Source organism: Terrapene carolina, unplaced genomic scaffold (assembly GCF_002925995.2).
Source record: "Terrapene carolina triunguis isolate 2854851 unplaced genomic scaffold, T_m_triunguis-2.0 Scaffold96, whole genome shotgun sequence".
NCBI lineage: Eukaryota > Metazoa > Chordata > Testudines > Emydidae > Terrapene > Terrapene triunguis.
In genome coordinates, this window is record NW_020664447.1 from 20811468 (window position 1) to 20827556 (window position 16089).

Below are 16089 nucleotides of genomic sequence, written 5' to 3' on the forward strand. Positions count from 1 at the left end.
TGACACCCATTCCCAGCTTCTGGCAAAGAGAGGTTAGAGACACCATCTCAGCCCTGCATGCAACTGTAAGTAACAATTAAGGGGACTGCAGTACTAACTGAGATTTAAATACCTTGTTAACAATTCAGAAAAACATATTACAAAAATTCCATCAAGTTATTAAACAAATCAGATTTTACAGCAAAATTAGTATTTTCAAATTAAACTTTGTACATTAAAGGTCTTTGATCATGTTGATACCTTCCAGCCAATGGGAACTGTTCAAGGAATAAATTATTGTGTTATATGATCAAGGGTACCACAACCTGGCCCTAAATAATTAATATAGACATCCACTAAACAGAAAGGACAGATTATTACCTCAATTTTACTTTGATTTATCAGCATATATCTCAAACTAAGCAGTTAGCAGTTTTTAATGCAACAGTATATTTAATACAAGTTTTTTGAAAGAAACTTTTTTTGAGCTGCTCATAATATAACAAAGCCAGTCCTCCATACACAAATAACAATTCCACAACACAAAACTAATATACCCCAACCTCCTCTCCAAATGATGAGAGACCAGTTTACATGAGATCAGGTTCTGCTACAGAATATGTAGTTGAAATCCTATCAGTATAATTTTTTAGTTGAATACACTGTATTGCAGTAAGACACTAGTCTATACTGTTGTAAAATATTACTGATTGTAACCTCATAGAAATTTTTCTATAGATCTGACATTTTTCAGTGCACTTGACTTTTTCTTGATCCATATATAGTATTCTATTCCACATGTCGTCTTTAATGTTCATCTCAGGACCTGTACTAAACCAGTCCCCAATTCAGAATGTTTTTATGTGTCTTGTCTATTAGCTCGGCTGTGCATTTTGGATTTGTTGTCATGTTACATTAGAAAGTTCCAGTCAACGAGATAGTTCAATGTACTATCTTCTGCTTATAAATATAATAGTAAGTGTGCAGCTACAGAGAACAGAGCACATAATTTACTGTTTTTGTGACAAGCTTATAAATCAAATCCTGATTCACAGACGGATGTACATACGGAGACTGCCCTTAAAAGTAATTTTCCTCATTCTGCTTTCCGATATACTGAGCCAGATCCTTGGTCCTGGTAAATCCCTTCTACTACCCCCTTCAGCACACAAAGGACTTATAGTTGCCCTAACTGGCCCCTGGGTGCCCCCAGGATCAGGGTTCCATAAAGACAGATAACATGAAGCCCTTTTTGCCACCTACTCCCTGTTCTGCTTGACAGGGTAAATCAAATAGGTTGGCTCTGCCTTTCTAGTCAGGATTCTAGCACCTGTCACAGAGAGGTAATTTAATATTTTTAAAAGGGATAGGATGCTAGACAATATAGTTATATATAGGGCCCTACCAAATTCATGGTCCATTTTGGTCAATTTCATGGTCATAGGATTTTAAAAATCATACTTTCATGATTTCAGCTATTTAAATCTGAAATTTCATGGTGTTGTAATTATAGGGGTCCTGACCCAAAAGGGAGTTGTGGGGTGGTCATAAGGTTATTATAGCGGGGGTTGTGGTACTGCTACTGTTACTTCTGCGCCGCTACTGGTGGTGGTGCTGCCTTCAGAGCTGGGCAGCTGAAGAGTGGTGGCTGCTGGCCGGGAGCCCAGCTTTGAAGGCAGAGCCACCGCTAGCACCAGCGCAGAAGTAAAGATGGCATGGTATGGTATTGTCACCCTTACTTCTGTGCTGCTGCTGGCAGGGTGCTGCCTTCAGAGCTGGGCATCTGGCCAACAGCCACCCCTCTCTGGCCGCCCAGCTCTGAACGCAGTGCAGAAGTAAGGGTGGCAATACCGTGACCCCCTAAAATAACCTTGCAACCCCCTTGCAACTCCCTTTTGGGTCAGGACTCCCAATTTGAGAAACGCTGGTCTCCCCCATGAAATCTGTATAGTATAAAGTAAAAGCACACAACACCAGATTTCACAGTCCGTGACGTGTTTTTCATGGTTGTGAATTTTGGTAGGACCCTAGTTATATAGTATTTCCTACCTGTGCTAAGAACCGCATCAAACCAATAGCTCATATATATATATTTTAATTCATGGGACCATAATGTTTTTCCAAAGATTTTTACGTATTAATAATCAGCCAAGGGAAAATTCAAGTGCTATAGCCTAAAGAAAGATCTAAAGATTTAAATAATGTTGACAGGGCTTTTGTTCTAGCATGCCAACAAGTGAGCCCCATTTCAAATGCATACCAGATGATCATAGGCTGGCGCACTGCATGTATCATTCATGTAATATTCACTATTACAATATGTTCTACTAGAAAATATGGGAAGTGTGGATTACAAGCTTGCATATTAAAGTTCCAACTTTCCTGACTTGGTCCACAATTTGATCATTAAGGTATTGTGTGTCCTGAAACTTACAGTATTTATAAACTGATTATTATTTAATTTTCAGATTCACATTTATTTTATAATTTATTTGTCTTTCATAAAACACAAAATAGTTCTGAAAATACATTTCCCCTTTCCCCATCCCTCTCTTTTTGCAGTTCCTATCCAACAGTTCAACTGTTCTGGTTTGTTTCAGGGTTTTACAAATTTTAGTACATTTGTATTGTTTGGGCAACTAATATGTGTACTAAGCTTTAGCTCACAGGGAGTTTTATAGCCACAAAATATTGGGATTTAGGGTGTTTTATAAAATGTGAGAGACTCTGCCCATGGTACAATGTGCAGGACAGAATTGCAACACTTTACAGGCCTTTTTTGCTTAAATTTCAATTTATATATTGGCTATGCTTTCAAATTAAATACATTGGGATTCTACAATAGTTATTTCATGCCTTTTAAAATTTTGGACATGATTTACAAATGTAAATGCAACTGTTGTGTTTTCTGCAACACCACAATATAATTGTATTCCTAATGCCTTATCAATAGAGTTAATCAAAAATTTTCCATCAAAGATGTACCATGAAAATGGTATTTTTCACTAAAATGAAAGTTTTCATAGAGTATGTTTGTTATGGTTGAATTTTTTTTATAAAAGATTATTTTCCAGTTTGTCCCCTTCTTTCTCCTCCGCCCCCCCTTTTATTTTTTCCCTTTCAGTGAAGAGAGAGATAAAAAGGAAGGGGGTGGGAAAGGATTAGAAAACATTTCTTATAGCAAAGAGCTGAATCTATTTAGCTAATAAAGAGAAGGTGAAAAGCTGATTTGATTAGCCTATAAGTATCTACAAGGGGAACAAATATTTAATGAGCTCTTCAATCTAGCAGAGAAAGATATAACAAATCCAACTGCTGGAAGTTGAAGGTAGGTAAATTCACACTGGATATAGGATGCAAAATTTAATGTTGAGGTTAATTAACCACTGGAACAATTTACCAAGAGTCATGGTAGATTCTCCATCACTAGCAATTTATAAATCAAGATTGGATGTTTTTCTAAAAGATATTTTCTAAGAATTATTTTGGAGAAGTTCTATGGCCATTGTTATAGAGGAGGTCACCTAAGATGATCACAGTGGTCCCTTGTGGCCTTGGAAATCTATGAAGAACTGAAAACCCAAAACATTTTCAGATTTTAGGTTTTTTTTAAATATTCGTGGGACAATTCCCATAAAAAGCTATTTGCATTTTTCCACCAGCTCAGTTTATCAGTTCAAAAAAAGTCTACATCACATATTTTGGAACCCTTAAATATTAAGATTCTTCCTACCAATGCTACAATTCTTGTTTTTGACAAAGTACAGTATTGACAGTTTAATAACCTCTGATATTTACCATTTAATGCAGTTTACTTATGGTATATAAAATAAACATGAAGCAGCTTTTTAGCCATCAGGGGTTTAAGTGAATTTTATAAAGATGTGTGGGCTGTCAGCAGATTCGATTTAATTCGTTGCCTAAAATCAAATATCTATTAGTTGATTTCATAGTAGCACAGAAGTAAAACAAATTCAATAGGTTGTATTTTAAAGGAATGTACATGTCATATTTGCATAATTTATAAAATATAGACTAATAATTTCTAATTTTTTTCTCTTGCTAGAATTTTATTGAGAGACCAGGGGCTGTAAAGTGACCTTAAAACAAAAACATATTTAGGTCCTCATTTAATTGGCATCCAGGAAGGGGCAATTACTGACTGATGAGAGTATTTCCCAGCAACTCAGGTTGAGTTTAAAACAAAATCAAATGGGTAATGACGCCACCTAAAGGAATTACAGGGTAAAAAGGACACTGTCACCCCTCCTGTCCTCCCCATCCACCTCCCTCCCCTTTGCCATAAGATAACACATTATTTAACAGAAGGAACAAAGAAATGGATTAGTAGAGATCTATAACAATTACTTACTGGTTATAACAACAACACTGCCAGTAAATAATTATTTATTTTCACACATCCCTGATCAGCCAGTCCTGAAAACAGGGAACATGTGGGATATAACAGTGAAATTACAGGATGCAAAGGCTCCAGTAAAAGATCCAGAAGGAGAACTTCTTGGCTCAGAAATGTCCACTAAAGCTACTATATGCAAGGATTGCAACGTGTGGTAAAGGTTTGTGAACTTCAGTACGTGAAGTTTCAATATAAGCTTTTTGTCCTCTGTAATGTTCCACAAAAGTCCATCTGGTGTCGATGGGCCTTCCTTGTTAGCCAGGACATAACATCTTTTGTTGGAGAGCAGCACTTTACACTAGCTAATGTCTCTCTCCTCTCTGGTGATTTACAGAGGCTTACAATACAAATGCTTAAATATTACCTTGCAATATGGGACACAGATGCTATAAGTGAGATTAACGTATGCAGCAACCCACAAGCATTCAAAGTCTAAACACTCATTCTTATAATACTAATAGCATTCTTATCATACTAATACCTATTTTAACTTTACTAACACACAGGCTTCTCCAGCACCCTTGTCAGGAGCCTTCAAGGTAGATTTGTCCTCATCCCGCTTCTGAGCTGAGTTGCTCCCTTTTCAATCCCTTCTCCAGTTAGAGAATGCTCTGCAGGACTGAAGGGGGGGAGCTACCTGGGCCCAGTACTGTCCTTTAACCCCTTCCAGCCCAGTGTGGGGTTTGTATACCCCACCACACAGGCTTTGTGCTGGCCCTTATGCCCTTTTAGGCCATGGCCCTACTTACTACAGCGGGTCCAGACGAAGTCATGAGCACTCTATCTAGTACAGCTCTCATTGCCATGTTACCTGAATACCACAACCAACAATAAGCACTGCAGTCAGCAGGAAGGATTTGCAGAACTGGATTCCTAATAACTAATATCAATTGACACACGTACTTTATGCCAAGCTGATGTTTGAAAATGTTAAATTATTCCAAAAATCGTCTCTTTTGAAAAAGTCAAGATATTTTAGACATACAAAAGGAAGTGAAGAAATCTGCTTTGACACGGCTTTTTCAATCAAGATTGTAATTAATTAAGAAACAGATGCTTTAACAGATGTTTTACTAGTTACAATCATGTCTCATTACTTGTGTTTTTCTAATGCAATGCAGCATTCCATGCACAGTGCCCTAACATGGTTTTAATACATATAGTGTTGGAATGTTATAAAATGACCCAATGTGAAAATAAAAGCACCAAGCCCTGTTTGCCAATACTTAGGAGTAGTCCCATTGACCTCTCAAAGTTACTCGCTTAAATAAAGCAAGAAGGTTTTGCCTTTGAATTTGCATATCCAAATATTCAAAACAATAGGCTGTAAGGAGGGAAGCATATCTACAAGTAGCAGCTCATTGCTATGACTGCAACTCAAACATGATGCAGCCAAACTTCACTCCCAATAGAGGATTAGATTGAGAGTTTACTCTCATTCCTGAGAAAGTGTGATGCTCCAGTAGCAGCTCTGGAAAGAATCACAGAATCATAGAAAATTGGGGTTGGAAGGTCTCTTCCAAGAACTTCAACTTGGACATCTCTCTGACTTCCAACCCCTCTTGAGATCTTGGCAAAATAGGCTACATCATTACCATTACCAAAAGCACCAAACTTGTCCCCACGTCCAGTTAGCTCTGCTTACTGATGCATGGAGGGCTCTGCCAACTCCCCACTTCTCCCTATGCACTTGCATGCAAGGCAAGAGAATCAGACCCTCAACCTCTGCTCTCTGCCTAATGTCTGGATTCAAGACCAGACTAGGCCCTGCACAGCCAACTCAGAGTGATGGATGGCATCTTAAACCCCTTTACTCCCTTACATAGCCACTCACTGCAGTCTGCCCCATAGTTATTAAAAGAAAATTGGTTCAAAACAACTGCAGATATAGAGAGCTATATTTTAAGAGCTTCAGCTCTGTGTTCCTTGCAGCCTTTTATTTAGTTTATCTGCTCAGGGTCAAATTTCTACCATCTACAACTCATGCAATCCTTTTGCCAGATGTAAGTGAGGGCAAAGTTGGCCCCGGGTGGATAAAAATCAATTTTTTTTTAAATTGGATTTTTTTTTGATAAAATGTTTTTTTGAGAAAAAAACCTATCTAAAGATTGTTTTAATTAAGATATATTATAGCTCAAAGATATCTCATCATGGACTAGGGATTATAAATTCTAATTGTATAGCATGAGACAATATATTCATGTAATGTTTAAGACAAGTTTTGTAAATGAGTTCCAATAGTTCATGGATTAGGGACCCAATCTTATGGGGCTCCAGGGGCTTCTGTGTAGATAATTTAAGTTAATTTTCTATCTACCCAATGGGACTCAGTGCTCAGTCTAGAAGATACCATCAGACATGCTTAGTTTTGCAGTTCTCAATCTGTGGATTTGTGTCTCCAGAGTTAACATGCTTGTTAACAGCAAAAACGTTTTAAAATAAATAATATATAGAGGTGAGAAATAACAGACCTCAACCCTACTGTCCCTCTGCAAATTTGTGTACACAGAGTCAATCCCTTACCTCTCTCTAAAAGTGCAAAGTTTCAAAAAGTTCAATGAATAGAAGATTGTTGGGGGCGGAATAGATCTGGACAAGGAGAAGAAGTCTGGAGATAAATGTGAGAAGGGAGGCAGTAGAAACAAAAGTGAAACAGTGTGAGCAGCATATTCCAGAAGTCTTGAGGTCTTTCTGAGTGTAGCCTTCATTGATTTGAGATCTACCATACCATTCTCTCACTAGAAGGAAAAACCTATAATGGCAGCAGGCCATAAAAAGGACCCAGTTTGAGAATATTTTAATGAAGTTCCTCTACCTGTGGGTAAGACAGGCATGCGTGCAAAATGCAAACAGTGCAACAAAGAAATGCAAGGCCTGGTTGCCCGAATGAAACAACATCATGAGAAGTGTTCCTTCTCAGGAAGAAGCTGCGTTAAAGATGATGAAAGGAACATGTCTGAACATGCAGGATCTTCAGGTTGGTAAACTTTTTTATTTCATATTTCTTTCTTAAGGACTGCCTGTCTTCTTTCTGTAGTATTCTTGAATTCTCATGTTTGAGCAAAAAATATAATTGTTACTCTATGGTACTATCATTTTAGATGCAGTTACGATAAAAAATAAATAGCTGAAATAGGCAGATCTTCCTTTTACAATTTCACCTTTAAAGCAGTAATGAGTGTCAGTGAATACAATGAGCAGTATGGTAATAATAATTAAATAATTGCATTGACTTATTTTGCTTAGGAGAATCTATCCTCAACATACAGGATTCTGAAGGCAATTCACCTTCAAGATCGCCATAATTTTCTATAGCTTCAGAGTTATCTGCCAAAGACAGTGTTTCAGTCACATCATGTATGTCACATAGCTACAGTATATCACCTATAGCAAAAAGAAAAAAAAATCTCCATCATCCAGAAACAACCGTAGATAAATTTGTGATAAGAACCAGCAGATTACAAAAAGAGGTAATTGATGAAAAAAATTGCCCGGTTTGTTTATGCAACAAACTCTCCTTTCCGTATGATTGAGAACCTACACTTCATTAACATGGTTCAGTCATTAAGACCAGGATACAGTCTATCCAACAGAGCAGATGTCACAGGCAAATTGCTGGACAAAGTGTATGAAAGAGAAATTGAGCAGTGTGCAAAAGGTCTAGAGGGTACAATTGTTAACCTGAGTCTTGATGGGTGGAGCAATGTCCACAACGATCTTGTTGAATGTGCTTGTGTGACAACAGAAGAAGGAAATGTCTTCCTTACAGAAACAACTGATACATCAAGAAATGCACACACAGCAGAATACTTACAAGAAGTAGCAGTAAAAGCTATAACAAACTGTGAAAAAAAATTGAAATGTCTAGTACGCAGCTTGGTCACAGAAAATTCTGCAAATGTATCCAAGATGAGAAGAAATTTAGAAGAGAGTGAAGAGTCCCAAACTAATAATATACAGTTGCAGTGCTCATTTGATGCACCTCCTAGCCAAAGACTTCAGTGTTCCATAAATAAAGGCTAATGTTGTTGAAATTGCAAAATAATTCCGTAACAACCACTTTGCAGCAGCTGCTATGAAAAAAGTGGGAGGAACCAAGCTAACTCTCCCGCAAGACGTGCAATGGCTATATCAAGAACTGGCCTAATCTGATGACAGTTTGTGAACAAAATCGTGAAAAAATAGATGGCATTGTCACAGCCAAAGTTCTCAATATTGGGTTTAAGAGAAATGTTGAACACAGGCTGAGTACCTAAAGCCTATTTCTGTAGCCTTGAACGAAATGCGGGGAAATAGCTGTTTTATTGCTGATGCTGTTGAAATTTGGAAGGAACTGAGTGAGATCATTAAAAGAGAAATATGCAATGACAGAGTTAAATTACAAGCATTAAAAAAACAAATGGGACAAGCACTATCTCCAGCTCATTTTCTTGCAAATATTCTCAGTACTCGGTACCAGGGTCAAACCTTAACTGCTGAAGAAGAGGAGTTGGCTATGACATGGACATCCAGCAATCATCCCTCCATAATGCCAACTATAATAAATTTCAGAGCTAAGGGTGAACCATTCAAGAAATATGTTTGCTGATGATGTTTTAAAGAAAGTCACACCAGTGAACTGGTAGAAGTCACCTAAGCACTTGGATTCAGAGACTGTTGGAGTGATAATCTCACTTTTAATAGCAGTAGCTTCTTCTGCTGGTGTAGAAAGAATATTTTCTTCCTTTGAACTAATTCATTCCAAATTGAGAAATCAAATTAGAAGAAAAAAATCCAGAATACATAACGCTGTTTTAGTTAAATAAAACAATGTAAATGTCTGTCTGGTGATGTTCTCCTCCTAATACAGCATGGCAAGAAAATCCTCCAAATATTAATGATTAACATGTTGAATTGGAGATAGTTCACCGCCCAATGACTTCATAAATATCTGCTTCAATTACCTTTGGTAAATGAAATAACCAAACAATCATTCATTTTCTGATATAGCTGTAAAACGAATCTGAAAAGTTTTCAAAATAAATCACTTTAAAAATGTATAATGTGTACCTTCTAAAAATGAAACCTACATCTATCTCTGAGTTGTGAAGAATATGTATTAAGGTTATAACAAGCAACAAGAATGCACTTTTATGTAGAAATCTACGATTAAATCAAGTCTTCCTGACTAGAGATTTTAATCAATTTGATTTAAATCATGATTTAAATCAAATCCTCCCTGCTTGGCCCTATACTAGTGTGCTAATGCTTTTGTTATCTTCCCATCAATTAATCATTAAATGCCTCACTGAATTGGAGCCTAGAATACATACTTAAATTCAAGCATCTGAATAGTCTTCTTATGGTCAGTGTGTGCTGTGCCATGGAAGTCAGTGAGACTACTCAGATGCTTAAATTTAGGCACTTGTGTAAATGCCTTGCTGAACTGGGGCCTTATTACTGGAGAAAAGTAACCTAATCAGTAATAGTTAAACCTGCCCAGAAAAACCGCCAATATTCCAGATATATCCCTGGGACACATTCTGATCTGATTTATTTCAGCATAGATTAGAGTAATTTCGTTGACTTTGATGGGTTTACTCTGGATTTAGGGATAGATCCTACAAGACCTTGTGCTAGTATGTTTACAGAATCTGGCCCTTACACAAGTTCTGGAAAAGTCAGAATATGGCCCAGTAGGGCAAAAATCCATTCTTAAAGAGGAATTCAAATTTTCTGTAATAGTTTTTGATAGTTAATGCTGATCTCCAACTTGGGTGTATGCATTTCCCATCAATTATTAGCAAATAAAGATCCAGACTTGGATCTTACCTATATGAGTTGATTCACACATATGCAAAGTTAATGCAAAATGCTATCAAATCAGAATGGTTATATTTTTTATCTACTTTACACAGTTGTAAATGACTACATAAGATACAAGGCAGTGGAGAATTAGGACCACTTTGCATAGTAAATGGCGACAATTTTTCTTCAGCATTTCTGTAAGTGTTTCTTATTTAATTCTAAATTAAGTTTCTGACAAATAGTCAGACTCTCTGTAGCTCCCTGGCTGCCCTGTTGGTCTTAAATTTTTCTAAAATTTATTTCTCATGGAAAACTTCACATTTCTGAATTTTCATTCATTCCAAATTGGAATTAAAAATTTTTCATAAACGCAAGGTTTTCCACAGGAAGAAAATTTCAGTTCCAGTTCTACTCTACTTCATACATTTCATGAAAGATTATTTTTTAAAAACTCTGCAAAAAGACACAGAAATACAAAGCTATAGAAGAATAATAACTAACCTGGTTATAAAGGGCACAAATATGCAATGCTGTATTTCCTGAGGCATTCTGTGCTCCCATATCTGCTCCATAAAAAAGTAAGTGTTCTAAATGCTGGACATGTCCATATCGGCAAGCCTATAAAGACATAAATTTAACATTTTGATTACTATATAGCCTTACTGTATCAGGTAAATATCCCAATTACACATTTCTTCATACAAGAATATGCTACATCCTTATGGCCTAATTCTCAGTTATTCCGTATGATTCTAGAGTCCCAATAGGAACACCAAGAGACACCCCCTCCATCATTCCCCTCCTTTATTTCTCCCTCTTAAGGTCCACCTTGTAATAATCCTCCTTTCAGTACAGCAGCATTTGGTACAGTTCTGGCCCTCCTAAGAGAGTGCTTTTATATCTGATGAAGCCAGTCATTACCAAGAGACACATTTCCTTCTCCAGGAGCTGAGAATGCTGTCTCTGCAGTGTTCCTATGTTTACCACAGGAAGGGTTCAGGACCCACACTTGGATGCTGTGCACAACAGCTGACACTGGGTGCCTGGGTTGGCTCAAAAAAAAACACTTTAAAATGGAAGTAAGATTTGAAATGAAAATAATCTTTGATATAGTAAATATGAAACTGAGCAAGTTAAGGGTCTGATCCACCTCCCATTGAAGTCAATGGAAAAAACTCCCACTAGCTTCAACAGAGGCCCAATTGGGGCATAAGGCCCAGATGTTGTAAAAAATGTATACATGTGCTCAAGTTTGCACATTAAAGTGGAAATCAATGGGAGTCCTTGTGTGCATAAAGTTAAACGTTTGCTTAAGAATTTGCAGGATAACAGCCTAAGATACAATAAGATGCATAATTTGGAACTATTTATCTACCAACATGGGCTTGTTACTCCTATTAATGCAGTGGGAACTGTATACAACAGAACCAAGATAAAATATTCATTCACCTGCAAAAACTATGATTAAAAACCTTGAGACTGTAAATTAATATGCTGCATATTTGGCTGAAAAGCATTTATTTTCTGTTTATGAGCATTAGAGTAGAAAATCAAGATTTTTTGGAAAGGTGACACTAGATGGCACTGAAGATGATCTGATTTCTGAACACTGCTTTTAAAGAGTGAAAATATGTTTGAGAATTAGATTAGCCAAAGTATTTTAAGTCAATGATTTTTCACAACATTGTTTCCTTCTGAATATCTTCCTCCGATCTGTGAGCACAAGAGCTACAAGAGTGTACTTCAGAAATATGTACACCTCTACCCCGATATAACTCGACCCGATATAACACGAATTCGGATATAATGCGGTAAAGCAATGCTCCGGGGTGGAGTGGGGGGGGCAAGGCTGTGCATTCAGGTGGATGAAAGCAAGTTCAATATAACGCGGTTTCATCTATAACACGGTAAGATTTTTTGGATCCCGAGGACAGCGTTATATCGAGGTAGAGGTGTATTATATACAGAAGAGTCAAAATCATTGCAAAACATAACTCAGAAAAAGATGATTGAGATTCAACAATAAATGCAGAGGTGCTGCATACAGAGGGTCTGACTTTGATCCAAAGAGAGAAAACCTGTGAATTATTTGGCCAGATGCACGGCTCAAATTTCAAATACTGAATAGGTGGAATTAATTGTTCATTGAATGAGACCATGAATTATTCACAGAAGTTATCTGGTGAATAATTTTCATTAATGAATAAATCTGAGGGGAAAAAAATCACAGTATTTCTGTCTATCAATCTTAGCGATTTATCTGGCTCCCATTACCATAGTACATGAATGTCTCAGAATCTTTAATGTATTGATCCTCACAACACCCCTGCGAGTCAGGGAAGTGCTATTATCCCCATTTTACAGATGGGGAACTGAGTCTAATTAACCTGTCCCACATCACTCAGTTATCCTATGGCAGAGCAGGGAGTGAAGCCAGGTTTTCCAAGTCCCAGGCTAGTGCCCTAACTAGTAGACCATTATTCTTGTCTCTGGTCACAGACCATTCACAAGCAGAAAGGGGGGAAATAAACAATATTTGTTAAATAGTTTACTCATTATGAATTATTTGCCCAAGTAGAGGAAAAAAACCAGATTAAATGAAAATAGATTTATTCTAAAAGGCATCAGAAAGATATCATTCACCAAGGAGCAAATGGAACAGCCATATAGGATGACCAAATCTATCACTGCAAAATGATAACGTATATTTGTGTTCACAAGTACAGTCTAGTTTAGGATAGACAAATACTGAGTTCCAGAATTCAGATGCCTGCCTCTCCAATAGTCAAGCAGCTAGTGAGGGCAGGCATGCAAAGGACTAAAATGTTGGAATCTCAGGTTTCTAATTCCAATTTTTCTATTGACTCACTACATGACCTTGGGCAAATCACTCCATCTCTGGGCTAAAATCAGCCCTGAAATAAAGGGACAGCTCCCATTTAAGCAAACAGGAAATATGACTGTTCATGCTAGAGTTGATTTTAGCCCTCTGTGTCTGTTTTCTAATCAGTAAAATGTGGCTAATAATGCTTCCCTACCTGTAAGTGTTTCCACGAACTGCTGTGGCTCCCCCTGATATCACGTAATGGTGTGCAGGAGTCTTTGCCTCTAGCACCCCCTGTTGATCTGCTGTTTGGTGCTGCAAATTGCCTATTCTGTCCATAATTTATCCTTCCAGCTAAATCGTGTCTAATCCAGACCTCTTTGGAGGTAATAAAAGTCCAACTAAAAGTCCAAATGAAGAGATCCTTTCACCCCTCTAAGGCTACTCCTCAACCCGTCCTCTGGTGTCAGTCCTCAGCCCCTCCCCACCTCAGCTTAACAGTCCTTGTGCTGGGAAGAGGGTTATGCCCTTCCTTAGGGCTGGTAGGGGAAACCCAGCCTCACCTCTGGTCTGGTTGCCGACCCAGAGACCCCATGTTAAGCAGCCAGGTCTGTTCTTTTAGATGTGCTGCTGTTTCCCTAGGCTACTTGCTACCTCCAAACCCCTTGTGCTGTTTCCCAGTAGCCTGTGGTTAATATAGCCTCTCCTCTGGTTCCCAGACCTCTCAGGCCTCTCCCTAGGTCCTCCCAGCTCCTTGTTCCTCCCCTGGAACACCAACCCACAGTGCTGCCTCCCTGGGCCTTTCCCCTTTCCATGAGCCAAAACAGAGACGAACTCCATCCCTGGGGTCCTCTTCAACTTGCCTTCAGCAGGCTCTTCCCAGAGAGAGAGGGAACTCTACCTCCTGTCTCGTGGATCTCCTTTCTGCTGAGTTCTCTCCTCTCTCTGTAGTCTTCCCTGACCCTTTTATAGCTGGGGTTTCTAAGGATAATTAAGCCGCCAGATCAGGATCAAATGACGGATAGTTGCTATATCACAAGCAGGGCTTAGCCTGTCTCCCCTTAAAAGGCCACCCAGCCTGTGACACTACCTCAAAGGGGGTTCTGTGAAAATGTTCAGTATTGTGACGCCTAACTTTTAGGCACCTAAGAAATCACTGGAACTAAAATGGGAGCCACAAAGCCTGAACTAGGTGCCTAGGTTCCCTTACAACATATGGGGAGAGATAGGCACCTCAGAATGTGATCCACAAAAGCCAGCATGCTAAGCAGGGAGCAGCCTTAACTACCCAATGGGAGATGCTGATGTGAGAGATGTACTAAACCCCACCCTTCTCACGGAGTTAGGTGCTTAAGTCTGGGCTTCAGGGGACACCTATCTCTGCTTGTGATCCACAGCCGGGAACCCCTCTCTTGGAGGTGTCTATGCTGTTTCTTGCAAGGTGAGTTAGGAACCTTCTTAACTCCACATGAAAGAGAAGGAGGAAATAGCACCTTTCATAACTTTTAGACCAATGGTTAGAGCACCCAGCCAGGATGTGGGAGACCTAGGTTCAGTTTCCCCCCTCTGCCTGATGGGGAGAAAAGATTTGAAGAGGGGTCTCCCTTCCCCAGTAGAGTGATCTAACCACTGGGCTATCAGATATTCTGGTGTACGTCTGCCTCAAGTTCTCCTGTTGAAGCTGTTCCACTTTCCATAAATAGTCAGTCAGTCATTGGAGCAAGAGGACTGGACCTCTCTCTCTCTCTGGATAAATACTAAAACAGTCATTGTGAGACAAAGTGGAACAGCTTCAACAGGAGAGACTATGGCAGCCCCACATCAGAATATCCCATAGTCCAGTGGTTAGGGCACTCACCTGAGAGGTAGGAGACCCCAGTGCAAATCCTTTCTCCCCACCAGACAGAGAAGGGAATTGAACCTAGGTTTCCCACATTGCAGATGAGCACTCTAACCACTTAAAGATATAAGGGAGGCAACACCAACTCAGTTTTTGATGGGGTCTAATCCAGTGGGTGCACTCAGTGCATGCCTACTGGATCAGGCTCTGCAGGTGAGATAGGCATCCCCCCCACATCTTCCCAGGATTGTGGATCCTGCTGGTACCCCAATGACTACAGGGAAGCAGTAGTGCCCATGCAGAGAGGCAGAAACATAGGTGCCTAGGGAACTTTTACAGTGAACATTTATGCACCAAGTGAATTTAGAATTAGATGGCAGCTGAGCAGGAGTTTTGTGGATTGCAGTGTCTGCTGGAACTGAGACTTAGGTGCCTAAATTAGGTACTTAATACATTTGTGAAGCTGTGTCTAAATGACTGTTCTAGTAAATGTGTAGAAACCAAGCTGTGATTAATGAGTTCTTTACTATCCTAAGTCACTTCACATCTCTCAAAAAAGATAATAGATGGGATAGCTTTATACTGCCATCTTTCACATGTCAGAGAGGGGTACTGACATTGTTGCTTACTGAGGATGGATTGCTCAATTAACCCATAATCCAGATGTAAATTTACTTGATTTATCTAGGATTAAAGCCAAGAAGGTGGTTTTGGAAAACACAGCCCCCTTTCAGTGAGAGAAATAATTACTATAAATCTATTAAGTTGGGTTTTCATACAGAGAGGATTCTTCTTTGTACTTCCAGATATTGCAGGTGAGACCAATCCTTGAAAGAAAAGCTCCTCCCCATCACTGTCACCTAGACTTCTCAGGGAATCAAAAGAAATGCTTACCTACCTCCAATCTACCCCCCCCAAACCAATTATAATGGTGGATAAACCCCTTTTACTTACTTCCTAATAGAGATGGACCCAAACAAATAACCAAGATCTGAACACCCTGGAATACTGAAAAAGCTTGAATCCAAGTCCAAACTTTGCAACTCATACCCACCACCAACTAGGAAAAGAATTGTGTACTAAGAAAACTACGATGAAGGAAAAGTAAACGTCCTTCTTAGGTCAGAAAACTTGATTTGACATCCTAGGATATTTGCCCATGAACACACATAGGTAGATATACCTATGGGTTAGGCTAAAAGGGGTAAAAAACAAGGGTGATGTCATGCTAGGAGTCTACTA

General features: G+C 38.8%; 1 protein-coding gene across 1 annotated transcript in view; it reads right to left on the reverse strand.

Moving 5' to 3' along the window:
- SHANK2 (SH3 and multiple ankyrin repeat domains 2) overlaps positions 1-16089 on the reverse strand; it is a 561458-nt gene that overhangs the window by 513316 nt on the left and 32053 nt on the right. The window contains exon 7 of the mRNA XM_029911481.1: positions 10685-10801. Within this exon, the coding sequence (XP_029767341.1) occupies positions 10685-10801 (117 nt within the window). The remainder of the gene's footprint in view (positions 1-10684; positions 10802-16089) is intronic.